Source organism: Erpetoichthys calabaricus, chromosome 9, assembly GCF_900747795.2.
Source record: "Erpetoichthys calabaricus chromosome 9, fErpCal1.3, whole genome shotgun sequence".
Lineage (NCBI taxonomy): Eukaryota > Metazoa > Chordata > Cladistia > Polypteriformes > Polypteridae > Erpetoichthys > Erpetoichthys calabaricus.
Window position 1 is genome coordinate 32,622,146 of NC_041402.2, and position 13,364 is coordinate 32,635,509.

A 13,364-nucleotide genomic window follows, 5' to 3' on the forward strand; every position below is an offset into this window, starting at 1 on the left:
CTCCAGGCTTCTGCAAACACACCACTGGATTAGGCAGGGTCAGTATTTCAGCACATTATGATAATGGTTTAATGCATTTCATATAAATAAGCTCTTTGTCTTTTGGAATTAATTTATTACTGTAATATGTCAAACAATTAACATTTTTTTAACATTGACAGGCTTTCTAATTATAGTCTGCCTTCTCTAGTAGTTTTATTAGTTTACAATTCTTCTACTTTTTCTATTGCCTCTTACAAAATAATGATAACTGTGCTTTTGTATTGAGAGAAATAACAAAATAATTGCAAAGACATTTTACAGCACTTCTATACAGAGCAAATTGCAATGGGATAATAAGTTTAAAATTAGTTTATTTTTTAAATTGTTAATATCTATAAACATAACCAAAGTCATAACTTCACTACAAACGTAGTCTTCGTGGCACTTTTTTGTTTGCAAATGTAGTTTTCACATACATTTCACATTCCCAAAACAAAAAACAAAACAACAACAAAGTAACAAGATTTCTTATTGAAACATTTACTTATGTACATAATTGGTCAATATTAATATTATGTTAACAATATATGCCTGCTCTTCAATACTTCTGTTGCAGTTCATAAATCCATAAGGGCATATTCATAAAACAAACTAAAGTCACGATACAATTTATCAGTAATATCTTGGCACAGTTTTTTAGTGTACTGTACTGACAGTGCCAAGTCAGGTGGTGCACCCTTTCTGGCTGCATTCTACAAAAAGCACAGTTAACATCCACATCGCTTTTGAATTTCTGAAAAAAAATGCTTTACAAGGTAAATCTCGTGCGTAATCTTAAAATAATGTTCCCTTACTTTCTCTGTTATTAAACATTTATGAGGCAAAAAGGACTGTGCTTCTGTCCGCCGTACCCAAACTAACGTTTTTCCGTGGGTTTTTCTTTTCTGCGCAGGCGTCGTTAGGTTGCCCGCCACTTTGAGCTTAGTTAAGGCCCCGCGGCACTGTGATCGTTTCGGTTTGCCCGACTTGCGCCTTTTATTTGAGTGGTCATATCTGTACAGATATTCCTTTATCTGAGGGCATTTTGTAAACTAAAGGAATTATAACGAAGATTGGTTTCGTGTCGAATTGTGTTTTAGTCATCCTATCAAATTCATTTACATTTAATTTCACCTTACATAAAGGCACTATGTAGGACACCTCTGCTAATGAGCCCCTTCGGTCCTTGAAGGACCCAGTGATGTCCATCCGAATGACTAGCGACCTGATTTCTATCCATGTAGTGGTGTAATAGTATTCTTTTTAATATCTCTTCCATCCTCATGAAAGTCAAGGTTTAGGGCTGCTGCGAAAAAAGCACCCACTTTTCCTAAGCGACAGTCAGCATATGGGCCATATTGGTAAGCATCGGACGTTTATTAAACATCTTTTGGCGTTACTGTGCTGTATGAATGAGTTTTTCTCGGGCCTGGTTTTATTTACTAGGAACTCAAAATAACAAGAGCCATTCTGCTTTTCGGGTGCTGGTGCTGGCCAACCCTCGTTTTAGAGATAATAATCGGCACAACAGTTGAGTCCCGTGATGTTTTCGGTTGTTCAGATCGGTTCAGGTTTTCAACTTGATGGAAATAATGAGAGCTGTTTGTATCAACATGCCCTTTTCTTTCATATATTTATTACATTTTTACACAATACCGAATATTTAGATATGTCCAAAGTCATAAAAGTACCCTGATCATTTTGTCTCATCGGTTAAATTGGCCTTTAGGTAGGAAAGTAAAAAAAAAAATCGACTCTTGCATGTTTGATATGTATCTAATGGTGGAACCTGCAACACAAATATTAAAAATAAAAACATTTGAATAAGTATCCAGAAGTAATCTCGATTATTTAAATGTTAAAGAATGGACGCTTATGCAGTGGCGGTATAATTCTGTCCAAGATTCAACTTGTATTTCGTCCCGACCACTCCGTCACAAAGAGGAGCATTTCTGTTGGTCCGTGTCGCCAAATTTAATTGAACCGGTTCTCACACTGGTTGTTAGTACTGCCCAACGTTGAATACAGTCCGGAATACTGCAAATATGAAGTTTGCATGATTTTTTTTCTTTCCCTCTCATTTCATGGACATTTCTTATTATATAGCTGTGGTTTCTTCTGTAAAGTCGATATTCCGTGAATAAACGTTGGTGTATGCCTTATCGAGTTCTGTGATGCACTCGTTCCTGCTTTGTGTACAAATGTGGCCTGTGTAGATAGTGCCCAAAACGACCTTGAACAAGATTTAATAACTTGTACAGGATGGGCATTATTTTGTTCTTTTCTAAACGCATTGACGGTTTTACTCATACACTGTTAATCAAGTAGCCACTATCATGCAGGTTTAAATTAATAACTCTTGTTTAAGACACAGTTTGCACTGGTGCTTCTTGTCTGTTAGTCGTTACTTCTAGTGATATTAATTTAAAAGTAATTCGAATTTTGTTTTGGAAGCTCTGATATTGTGCCAATTTTCTGTTTGTATCGTTTTCAGTTTAAACTTATTAGTGTGTGTCTATGTGTTCACCCCATGATGGAATGGTGCCCTATCCAGGGATTGGTCCTGCTTTGCTCCTGTGCTTGCTTTTATAGGTTCTAGCTTCCCCACAACCCTACTTAGGGTATAGTTGTTTGGAAATTGGATGGGTGGATTAATAAATAAACATTTCATATGTACTTTCTTTTGTGTCTACATTGGCATCCAGTTTCCAAAAAGTGTATTGTTAGGCAGCCTAAAGATCTCTGTGAATTGGTGGTTAGTCACCAACCCAATATCAGTCCTTGCTATCCATTTTTAGAAAAGAGCAATTTTTGTTTCTTCATGTAACCAGAATTAACACTGTAGCAGTTTGTCATCTGTACTGGTAGTAGATTGATTTAGTTGGCTGTATACAGCAGTGGTTCTAAACCTTTATTACTCCAAGATCCTTGTCATACCATGAGAATATGTGATGGCTCCCTACATTGGCTGTGATATTTACCATCTTTCATTTTGCTGCCCTCTTGAAAAAGTTACTTTTGTTAAAAAATTTAGGTTGAAAAAGCAAGTATTTGCTGCTAGTGCTTTATTTTTTAAGCATAATATGAAATTAATAGGCCATTAAAAATCTTGCTTAAAAAAAAAAAAAAAGTTTTTACACCGTTGCCTGAATTTCTTAATTATAACATAAAATGGGTAGGTATTTTGTGGGATAAATAGTAATTGTAATTACTATTTATGGAATTTTTTAATGCATATATTTCTGAGAACAACTGGTCAATACTCCTGTTTTATGCGTTACTGCATTACTTTTTAAGTTGAGCATTGTTTGATTGCATAATTCTGAAAATAAAACATGAGAAGTACATTTTTAAAATTCAAAATTAGTCATGACAGACTTTTCTTTTCATAACATAATTACAGAGGATACTTTGTTATACTGGAGAATTTCCAACAGTGACAACATTTCGCACAACAGGAGAGAAGTAAGAATGGTGCAGGAAAAGAACTGGTTTAAAGAAATAACGTCGTGAAATGTGTACAGTTTCACCCAGTGTTCTAGTTGTGGGAGGAATTTTAACTAATTGGCGCTAATGTTTTAGCTCACCAAAGCACATTGGCGCCCTGGACTTTTCTTGGACTCAGACATGCCACTTACTTCTCAGTTTCTTTGTATTTCAGCTCCTGGTGAAAGATCGGGTGTTGTGCCTGGCATCCACGCTGTATAGTGCTGTTGTTCAATATGGTCTCGCTTCTGCATTTTCCATCCTTTCCATCCACTAATCGGCTGACTCATCTGCCACATTACACTCTTTCTGCTTCTGGCTAGGAGACCTCCTCCCTTCACTTGTCCATCCACCCCATTAGTAAATGCTGATCTTGTATTCTACAGCTGGCAGTCCTAATTTGCACCTCTGGCAAGTTTGAAGCCAAGCCCACATCTCAGGTGTGAACTATGCCAACCATGTACAAGGCACATGTGGTACCATAGTTGAGGTGCTACATTATGAAAAACGTTAAAGGGGGGGTCAACATCCACCTTAGTAAAAGTGTGTATGTGTATCTGTCTAGTGTTGCTGTATGCCTGTCATTCCAACAGGTTGGCCATCATAAACATTAACATTGCCTTTATGAATCCCATACCAAATGACATATAACAGGCATTTGTCATTCAAACAGATGGCAAATCACAAACATTTGCAGTAGTGCATTTTATTACTACTTGCATTACAAAATACAATCCAGTAGATGGTGCACTGCAAACGTTAATGCTGAGGTCAATATTAATTACATAGATTTCAACTTGTCTTAGACAGGTAGTATACTATAGAAAAACTGAAGGTGATATGCTGCATACAAAAATATTTGATATATGTTTTTATTCTTTCAACTTTTTTCACAGATGTACTGGTAAGAGGATATTAATACCACTTGGCTGAGTTCCTGGAGCCATGTTTCTGTACAATCTCACCCTTCAGAGGGCTACGGGTATTACTCATGCTATCCATGGCAACTTCTCAGGTAAGTTCATTAATCTGTGTTTTATTTTTGGAGATAGCATAGCTGCCTGAAAGTGAATATGACATGTCTTTTGTAATCTAGTGTTTTGACTTTATGTGTAACATGTTTGCAGTCATGTATAATCTTCCATTTTAAATGATTTCTGTAGACCAGCAAATTTTGGGGAAAACAAAATCACAAAGGCACATGACAAACATAGCAATTTAAAATTCTCAGCTCAGTGCTTAAGGTGCCTATACTGGACTTTGCTGGCAAAAGCAAGAGGCCCTACGATAAATTTAATGTTGGATAAGACAGCAGCTCTGGGCTTTGTTTAGAGTATTGGTTTGTTAAGTAAAAATCAATCATAGGCTTCTCTGTAGAGTTTACATTTGTTCAGAATATATACTCTTGGTTTCTTTATAGTTGCAAAAATCAAATTAAAAAAAAAAAAAAAAAATGGCTTGATAATGGACATCTAAGATTGGATTGGTATTATACGTTGTGTATTGACTAACATCCTTCCTAGAGTTGGTTCATACTGTACATCTAGTGCTGTCAGGTTAAACAGAAACACCTTGTGAACCTACAAAAAGGAAAAAATGTGTTCAGAAAAGAAGGATATGATAGATGTCTGGCACCTACAATGAGTTTGATTTTCTTTCTTAAATATCTTTTACAGGAACCAAACAGCAAGAGATTGTTGTTTCTCGAGGGAAGATCCTTGAGTTGCTTCGTCCAGATGCCAACACTGGAAAAGTGCACACACTGCTCACAATGGAGGTTTTTGGGATTGTCCGGTCACTTATGGCCTTCAGGTTGACTGGTGGAACCAAAGGTATTAATTTTGTGCTCCCAGTTTTAATAAGTCATACACAATATGTTTTTTTTTTTTAAGCAATTGGTTTAAAGAGTGTTTTGTACACTACTCTACTGAAATGATGAGTTTTCATGTCTCTTCTCTGATCTTTTAACTGGAGAATGATTTTAGCTCTGATTACAGCAGTATCCTTAAGATACATTGAAATCCTAGCATTCTTAATGTACTTTTAAGAAACAAATGATTCTATCCTGTAATTTTTTTCTCTGTATTGAACCTTATTTTTGTGCTTACTTAGAACCTGCAGAAATGAATTTGCTTATTTTTCTTTGCTATGATTACAAAAACAGCAAAGCTTTTCCTAATTTAGGAATTTTTAGTTGTTCAGTGTTTCTTCATCAATCATGTATATTTTATCCAAAAAAGAACATACTGGTTTACTTTTTTTTTTCTTCTTCTTCTCAGATTACATTGTGGTGGGAAGCGACTCTGGAAGAATTGTTATCTTGGAATATCACCCATCTAAGAATATGTTTGAAAAGGTCCACCAAGAGACTTTTGGAAAAAGTGGTTGTCGGCGCATTGTCCCAGGACAGTTCTTGGCTGTTGACCCCAAGGGAAGGGCTGTAATGATAGGTAATAAGCAAACAGTACACACTGTTTTACATGTAACCACTGTTTTGTACTTGGTGAAAAGGTATGGAGGATAGTCAAATGTTCTAAGACTTCATCTATATTATTAAGAGGTTTACTGATAATTTTAACTTTGTTTTAGTTGGATCGAAAAATTATTACATTCTAAGGACTTGTGGTTATATTTCAGGTTGCCGCGAGTACTTCTTAGGCTACAGTTTGTGTTGTCCCTCATCTTGCAGTAAACATTATCGATTTGAACAACATTGGTTATTAAAATCCAAACACTTTTTCGCATTTATTGTGAAATATTCAACAATTACTCTTGTAATAATTTTTTGTCAACCATTATTTGGTTAAGACCATATTTGGATTATTTGAAGCCAGAATAAGTGTTTAAATGTGCCTTTCTCAGTGACAAAAAATACATGTGAACTCCTTTACCCAGTATAATAAAAATGATGTACATATGTATTTACAAATTACTTTAGTCTGAAATGTATTTTGACAAACAAGAAGTCTGTATTTTTAAAATTCTTTTTTATGAAGACTGACTAGATGACTTTCAAGCCATATCAGAAATCTTTCATGTAGCAAGGCAGTAAGTTACGTGCATGACATTTGCTAGTGCAGTTGCCTTGAATAGTTTTGCAATGTAAAGTTAAAATAACCTGAGGTGTGATGCTTGACCTATTTGAAATGAAAGAGACCAAACAGAAAACTTTCAAATATAACATTTTACATCAAACATATGTTGTACAGTTTTGTCTGTATTTGATGGGCAACCTGTTATACCACTCACTTTTATTTTTTGGGTCTGTTTAATCCTATTGGGTAGATTGGTCAGATGTATATTCTGCTTTGAATTATTGTAATAAGTTTTTTTTTTTTTTTTTTCCTTTACCCAGCTAGATTTTTAGTCTTCAAGGAAACCAAATGCTGTGTTCTGTTCAAGACCCTACTACAAAAATGGTCTTAAACATATTATTTAACTTAATTATGCGTTCAGAAACATTAATGCAGCATGTAAAAACATTTGGAAAGTAATCTTAACTAGAACAAGAGTTTATTCTGAAAACTGCAAGTGAGCAAAGCCACTTGACCTTATCTGAATTGTCATACATTGACCTGTTCTTTCTTGTGTAGAGTGTCTTGTGTGATGATTGTTGCATGTCTCTTCTCTGAAATTTAATGAAGAGATGTCTTCAGCTGACAAGAGCCTCTATTTCTATTTATTGTCTTGTGTTTTCATGGTTGTGTGTCTTCCAGTTCCCTTGCAGTATATAGGTAGGTTGTGTGGCATAGCTGATTGAATTACAGAGACATGGCTTGACTGTTCTTTAATGTGCAACTTGCTGTTTGGTCCTGAGCACTTATCTGCCAGTACATCAACGGTGGAAATAATCTAACACATTATACTGTGATTGTGTGTCATATTTAAAGCATAGCCCAAACACTATATATTTAACAGACTGTCTTTAACTTAATTTTAGACAGAACATTGATTTTTTTTTTCTAATGTCTATTTTCTATTGCCTTTCATAATTGCTCATGATTTCCTTTGCTGTGTAAGACAACTTTTGAAGGTTGCATTTTTATTGCTAGAATACAAAAAGTAACACTGTCATTTGTAAACTTTCTATACAAATTGTGGAATTGTGACAAATTAAGTTTTGAATAAGAGTGCAGAAAACTTTAAAAGAAAAAGCACAAAATGCTTGAAAAAATGTGTGCTGCAAGTATGAGTCAGAAAATGTGGGAAAGGTGACACTGAAAATTCTTCATTCAGTTCCAAAATGAAATACAGCATTTGCTTGCAGTATTAAAATTAATTTGCAGGGTTACTGTACCTGTCCTGAAAATGATCAACATCAAACACCTATTTCAATTACCATAGCATTTTTGACTAACTTTTACAAATGACTGAATTCTATGTCCTCTATTCTTACTGATAGTGTACCTGTCTTTTGATGGTGCTTTTATTAAAAGCTTTGTTTTAGAGGCACTCAATAATTGTGCTGCTTTTTGCTCTAATATGTTGTCCTGCACTTACATAGATCACATTTTTTGACATCATGACATAACTGATTACATCAGTCCTGATTAATTATTGAAATAATGAGTTTAATTTATATTCCTTGTTAAATCACCAGTTCTGTGTTAGGGGTTTCTGCACTTCTGTCACTCTTCAGTGTAGGACCATATGTATTCCACACATTTTGAGTATGTGTCAAGTGTTTTCCTTTTAAATGACATCTCTAGGAATTGCATTGGAAATACTTGGTATATTATTTTTACTTGTGTCCTTTTAGGTGCCATTGAGAAGCAGAAGTTGGTGTACATTTTAAACCGAGATGCAGCTGCACGACTCACTATTTCCTCACCTTTGGAAGCCCACAAGGCCAATACATTGGTATACCATGTAGTAGGAGTTGATGTTGGCTTTGAAAATCCTATGTTTGCTTGTCTTGAGATGGACTATGAGGTAAATGATAACATCACTTGCTTTGTATTAATGATGGAGGAAATAAATGGTGTATTGTGACTGTGTTGTCCTTTATGATCTCTTCCACAATTGTTTCACCATCTTTTTGTTTTAATTTTTGTTCTCTTTAAGTTTAATAGTAATTTTTATTAACATTTTTCCAGTACCAGCCCTTTTTAGCAGATTAGATAAGAAAAAATTAAACTTGAGAATAGTTAATACACAAAATAATAATGTTGCTGCTCTGTTTTTTGATGCACTGTGGTCTTCTGTAGGAAAGCGATAATGATCCAACAGGGGAAGCTGCTGCAAATACCCAGCAAACCCTGACCTTTTATGAACTGGATCTTGGCCTGAATCATGTGGTGCGGAAATATAGTGAAGCACTGGAAGAGCATGGCAACTTTCTAATTACAGGTAATGTGCCTAATGCTATTTTGAGTTAGCAAATGGTGTTCGACATCCAAGAAAGAACTCTAGGAATTTAAAAACGTTTCTCTAACATCCAGCCCTCTGTTTCCAGTCCCGGGAGGTTCAGATGGACCCAGTGGAGTTCTGATCTGCTCAGAGAACTACATTACATACAAGAACTTTGGAGACCAACCAGATATCCGCTGCCCCATTCCCCGTCGGAGGGTAAGAATCTTGACTGAATGATAGAATGAAATGCGAGGAAAGCCATATGTGTTAATACTGACAAAGTTTCATCTTCAGTTTTCAGAGTTGGGAAGGAAAAAATGTGGTGATTATCAAATGATGTAGTATTAAAGAGTGATCACCACACTAGTATCCTTTAGATTTAGATTAACAAAATATGTGACCTCTACAAGAGAAGACAGTTATCATTCAGCTAATGTTTTGCTAAACTTACAGAATGACCTGGATGATCCTGAGCGGGGGATGATTTTTGTTTGCTCTGCTACACACAAGACCAAGTCAATGTTTTTCTTCCTGGCTCAGACAGAGCAAGGGGACATCTTTAAGGTTACTCTGGAGACCGATGAGGAGATGGTAAGTAGCTTGTAAGAAAGAAAACCCTTATTTACAAAATAACATTTTAACTTTTTTCTTGCCCAAAGCATTTAGTTGTATATTTTGGTTGTGTACTTCTGTAACATTTGAATCTTTTGACTGGTCAGAAGTAAAATTTTACTTTATTATGTATACCTGTTTTATTTGAAATAGTTGTATAATATTCTACAGTACATTTGTCCTGTTCAACTTTTGACAGAGAATAGATATTTAAACCAAAATAACCTTTTATCTTCACATTTCATTTAGAAGTAAAAAGAGAACATTTTAGTTTGACAGAAATAGTGATTTCATTCATATTGTGATATATATTAATATCGACCAATATGAAAAAATTTATTGTGCTAAGATTTTTTTTTCCCCCCATATCGCCCAGATCCACGTCTGTGTTGGGCTTGATTAATTTTAAATACATAAACTACTTTATCATGTTTTGTGGAGGAGAAAAACAATATGAAAGAAAACTCAAGTGTTCTTGGCATATCTACATTGATATAATTCAGAACATGTTGTTCTTTTCAGATTACAGTATTTTTGTATAACACTCTTCACTGAGTACAGTTAAACCATACATTTAAATACATAATCATACAAACTAGGTTGAACAAAACATGAAACTATAGACTGAAAATCACACTGATCTTTGAGGACAAAAAATTTTAAATTACTTTTGTGCAAAATCCAGAATAAATACAATTTATGCTTAGTTTACTGAAGTTTTATATTGGTGTGATCACAAGTAAGAGGATGCCCAAATCTGCAAGCAGTGGCAAGTTTGGGGACAAAAATACTCTGCTTGCCAAACTCCCAGTGCAGTTACCGGTAATCTCTTAACGTTTGGCCCATGTTATGTAAATAATAAAGTGCTAGAGTAAACCATAAGGGACCTTCTGTTGCACAGAGTCATTCTCATAGTGTTTCATCTTGTACCTGCATCAGCAGCTGTAGTGTTTTAGTTCGCACACAAAAGGCAAATCTGGGTCTTTTCAGGGGCCAGTGTACATTGTATTATGAAAGGGTTCTGCTGGTTCGGGCAGTTTTCATTTTTACTATTTGACATTTTCCTTGCAGGTGACTGAGATTCGCTTAAAATATTTTGACACAATCCCTGTGGCGACAGCAATGTGTGTGCTGAAGACTGGATTCCTTTTTGTGGCATCAGAGTTTGGAAATCAGTAAGCACTTTTAAATTTTGATATACATTTTTTCTGAAAAAAGATTTTATGCCAGTAGATGATATGATTGACAGTTTGCGCATTTTGTGTTTTAACGTAGAGCAGTTGTTAAAATAAATGGGAATAATGTATAAAGTGTTGTGAAATGTAGGCATTGTTTGTTGCAAACCAATTATGAAATGCCAGCTATATTTGCTGATTACGAAAGCTGGACTTGATTGGTAAATACTATGAAAGGGGTGGCCAATAATTAGCTTTACATTTATTTTTTCAAACACTCCCTCAATATTGGGAGAAACAAATTTTAAATATGTTTGTAAATATTTCCTTTTGAAAGCTACTTGTACCAGATTGCTCATTTGGGTGATGATGATGAGGAGCCCGAGTTTTCATCTGCAATGCCTTTGGAGGAGGGAGATACGTTCTTTTTTCAGCCACGCTTACTAAAGAACTTGGTACTGGTTGATGAATTAGAGAGCCTGTCTCCTATTATGTGCTGCCAGGTGGGTGTTATCTGTTATATTATAAAATCTTTAAATCTTAACACCCATTGTTGTTGTTCTTTTACAAGGCCATGAAAAGTTTAAATTCTTTGCAAGTTTTCATACTTTCTAAGTATTTCAGGTAAGTTCCCACCGTTTGACAGCATAACTAAAGCACAAAATAGAGCTCTAGAATCTACTCGTAAACAAAAGGGTTGCAAGAGCTTTAGGCACATTTGAATAGCTAAAGAGTAAGCACTTCTTAATAGAGTTAGAAGATAGTTGAGCTTTTATCTGGCTAGTTGGTTTGCTTAATGTCTAATTTATTATACATTAAGAAATTTGTTGTTTATAATAATCTGTGTTTGACATTCAATAGCTTTTATGTTTAACTGTAGAAGAATATCTACTCTTATGTAGGTTTATTTCCAAAACAAATTACTGTAACTTGGAATCCTGAAATTCATTATTATAGTTTTGCAAAACAAATAATTTGACAAAATTAACTTGAGATGCATGTAATCGATTTAAAATGATGAGCAAATGAAGCTTCAATGTTACCATTGTCTGTTTCTGTCTATATAGATGTATATAGAAAAAATAATAAACTACAGTGGAGTGAACAGTTATTTTATTTGCCAGGTGAACATGTACCAAGCAATAAGAAAAAATCAAATAAGCAAAAACTGTAAATGTAATAAAAGCAATATAACAGCAATACCATAAGTTGAAAATCTATAATGACCTATAAATAAAGTGCCACACCTCATAAATTTACATAAAGAGTAAGGACAGTATTGACATGGATTGCATAAAGTGCAACAAAATTAGAGTGAAAATATAAGAACTCCAGTCCAGACTCCAGTCAGTCGCATTGTTAGAAGAAAATAAACCACAATATTGCTAAGTCATAGACAATTTCGAAAACAATCGTAGCTCTGGAGACCTAGACCAGCTGGGCATTATATAATATACAGTTGTTCTGGACAGTATAATATGATGCCAAATTTGTATCCTTGTTAGACTTCCAATGCTTTTAAGTATTTCTAGTGTCTTTCTCACGGGCAGAAAAACTGCAGGAAAGTAGAGTAGTGATATCAATTGCTACAGCAGGTCACTAAGAAAAAAAAACAATCCTGTAGGGTTAGTAATTACTGTAGTACAGTAATCCCTCCTTGATCGTGGGGGTTGCGTTCCAGAACCCCCCGCGAAAGGTGAAAATCCGCGAAGTAGAAACCATATGTTTATATGGTTATTTTTATATTGTCATGCTTGGGTCATAGATTTGCACACAAACACAGGAGGTTGTAGAGAGACAGGAACTTTATTCAAACACTGCAAACAAATATTTGTCTCTTTTTTCAAAAGTTTAAACTGTGCTCCATGACAAGACAGAGATGACAGTTCCGTCTCACAATTAAAAGAATGCAAACATATCTTCCTCTTCAAAGGAGTGCGCGTCAGGAGCAGAGAATGTCAGAGAGAGAGAGAGAAAAGCAAACAAATCAATAGGGCTGTTTGGCTTTTAAGTATGCAAGGCACCGCCGCACAAAGCAGTTGCAAGAAAGGCAGCAGCTCACACCCCCTCCGTCAGGAGCAGAGAATGTCAGAGAGAGAGAGAGACAGATAAAAACAAACAATCAAAAATCAGTACGCGCCCTTCGAGCTTTTAAGTATGCGAAGCACCATGCAGCATGTCGCTTCATGAAGCAGCTGCACAGAAGGGAGAAACGTGAAGGTAATCTTTCAGCATTTTTAGACGAGCGTCCGTATCGTCTAGGTGTGCAAACAGCCCCCCTGCTCACACCCCCTCCGTCAGGAGCAGAGAATGTCAGAGCAAGAGAGAGAGAAAAGTAAAACTCAATACGTGCTGTTTGATCTTTTAAGTATGCGAAGCACCGTGCAGGAAGCATATCGCTTGATAAAGCAGCCATATGTAAGCCCAACAAAGAAGAGAGTAATGTGAAGGTAATCTTTCAGCGTTTTTTGAGGAGCGGCCGTATACTCTAGGGGTGCGAAGAGCCCCCATGCTCACAATATATTTGAGGAGTTTTATTTAATAGGTAATACGTGCTCTGGTTGGGTAGCTTCTCAGCCATCTGCCAATAGCGTCCCTTGTATGAAATCAACTGGGCAAACCAACTGAGGAACTACATGTACCAGAAATTAAAAGACCCATTGTCCGCAGAAATCCGCGAACCAGCAAAAAATCTGCGATATATATTTAAATATGCTT

The 13,364-nt window shown here is 35.5% G+C and overlaps 1 protein-coding gene across 1 annotated transcript in view; it reads left to right on the forward strand.

Moving 5' to 3' along the window:
* Positions 1-1,204: 1,204 nt before the first annotated feature.
* Positions 1,205-13,364, forward strand: part of sf3b3 (splicing factor 3b, subunit 3) — a 28,548-nt gene continuing 16,388 nt past the window's right edge. Inside the window, exons 1-10 of the mRNA XM_028809249.2 lie at positions 1,205-1,382; positions 4,404-4,522; positions 5,184-5,339; positions 5,787-5,957; positions 8,267-8,439; positions 8,715-8,856; positions 8,963-9,075; positions 9,313-9,450; positions 10,543-10,646; positions 10,984-11,149. Coding sequence (XP_028665082.1) covers positions 4,453-4,522; positions 5,184-5,339; positions 5,787-5,957; positions 8,267-8,439; positions 8,715-8,856; positions 8,963-9,075; positions 9,313-9,450; positions 10,543-10,646; positions 10,984-11,149 — 1,233 coding nt within the window. The 5' untranslated portion in view covers positions 1,205-1,382; positions 4,404-4,452. The remainder of the gene's footprint in view (positions 1,383-4,403; positions 4,523-5,183; positions 5,340-5,786; positions 5,958-8,266; positions 8,440-8,714; positions 8,857-8,962; positions 9,076-9,312; positions 9,451-10,542; positions 10,647-10,983; positions 11,150-13,364) is intronic.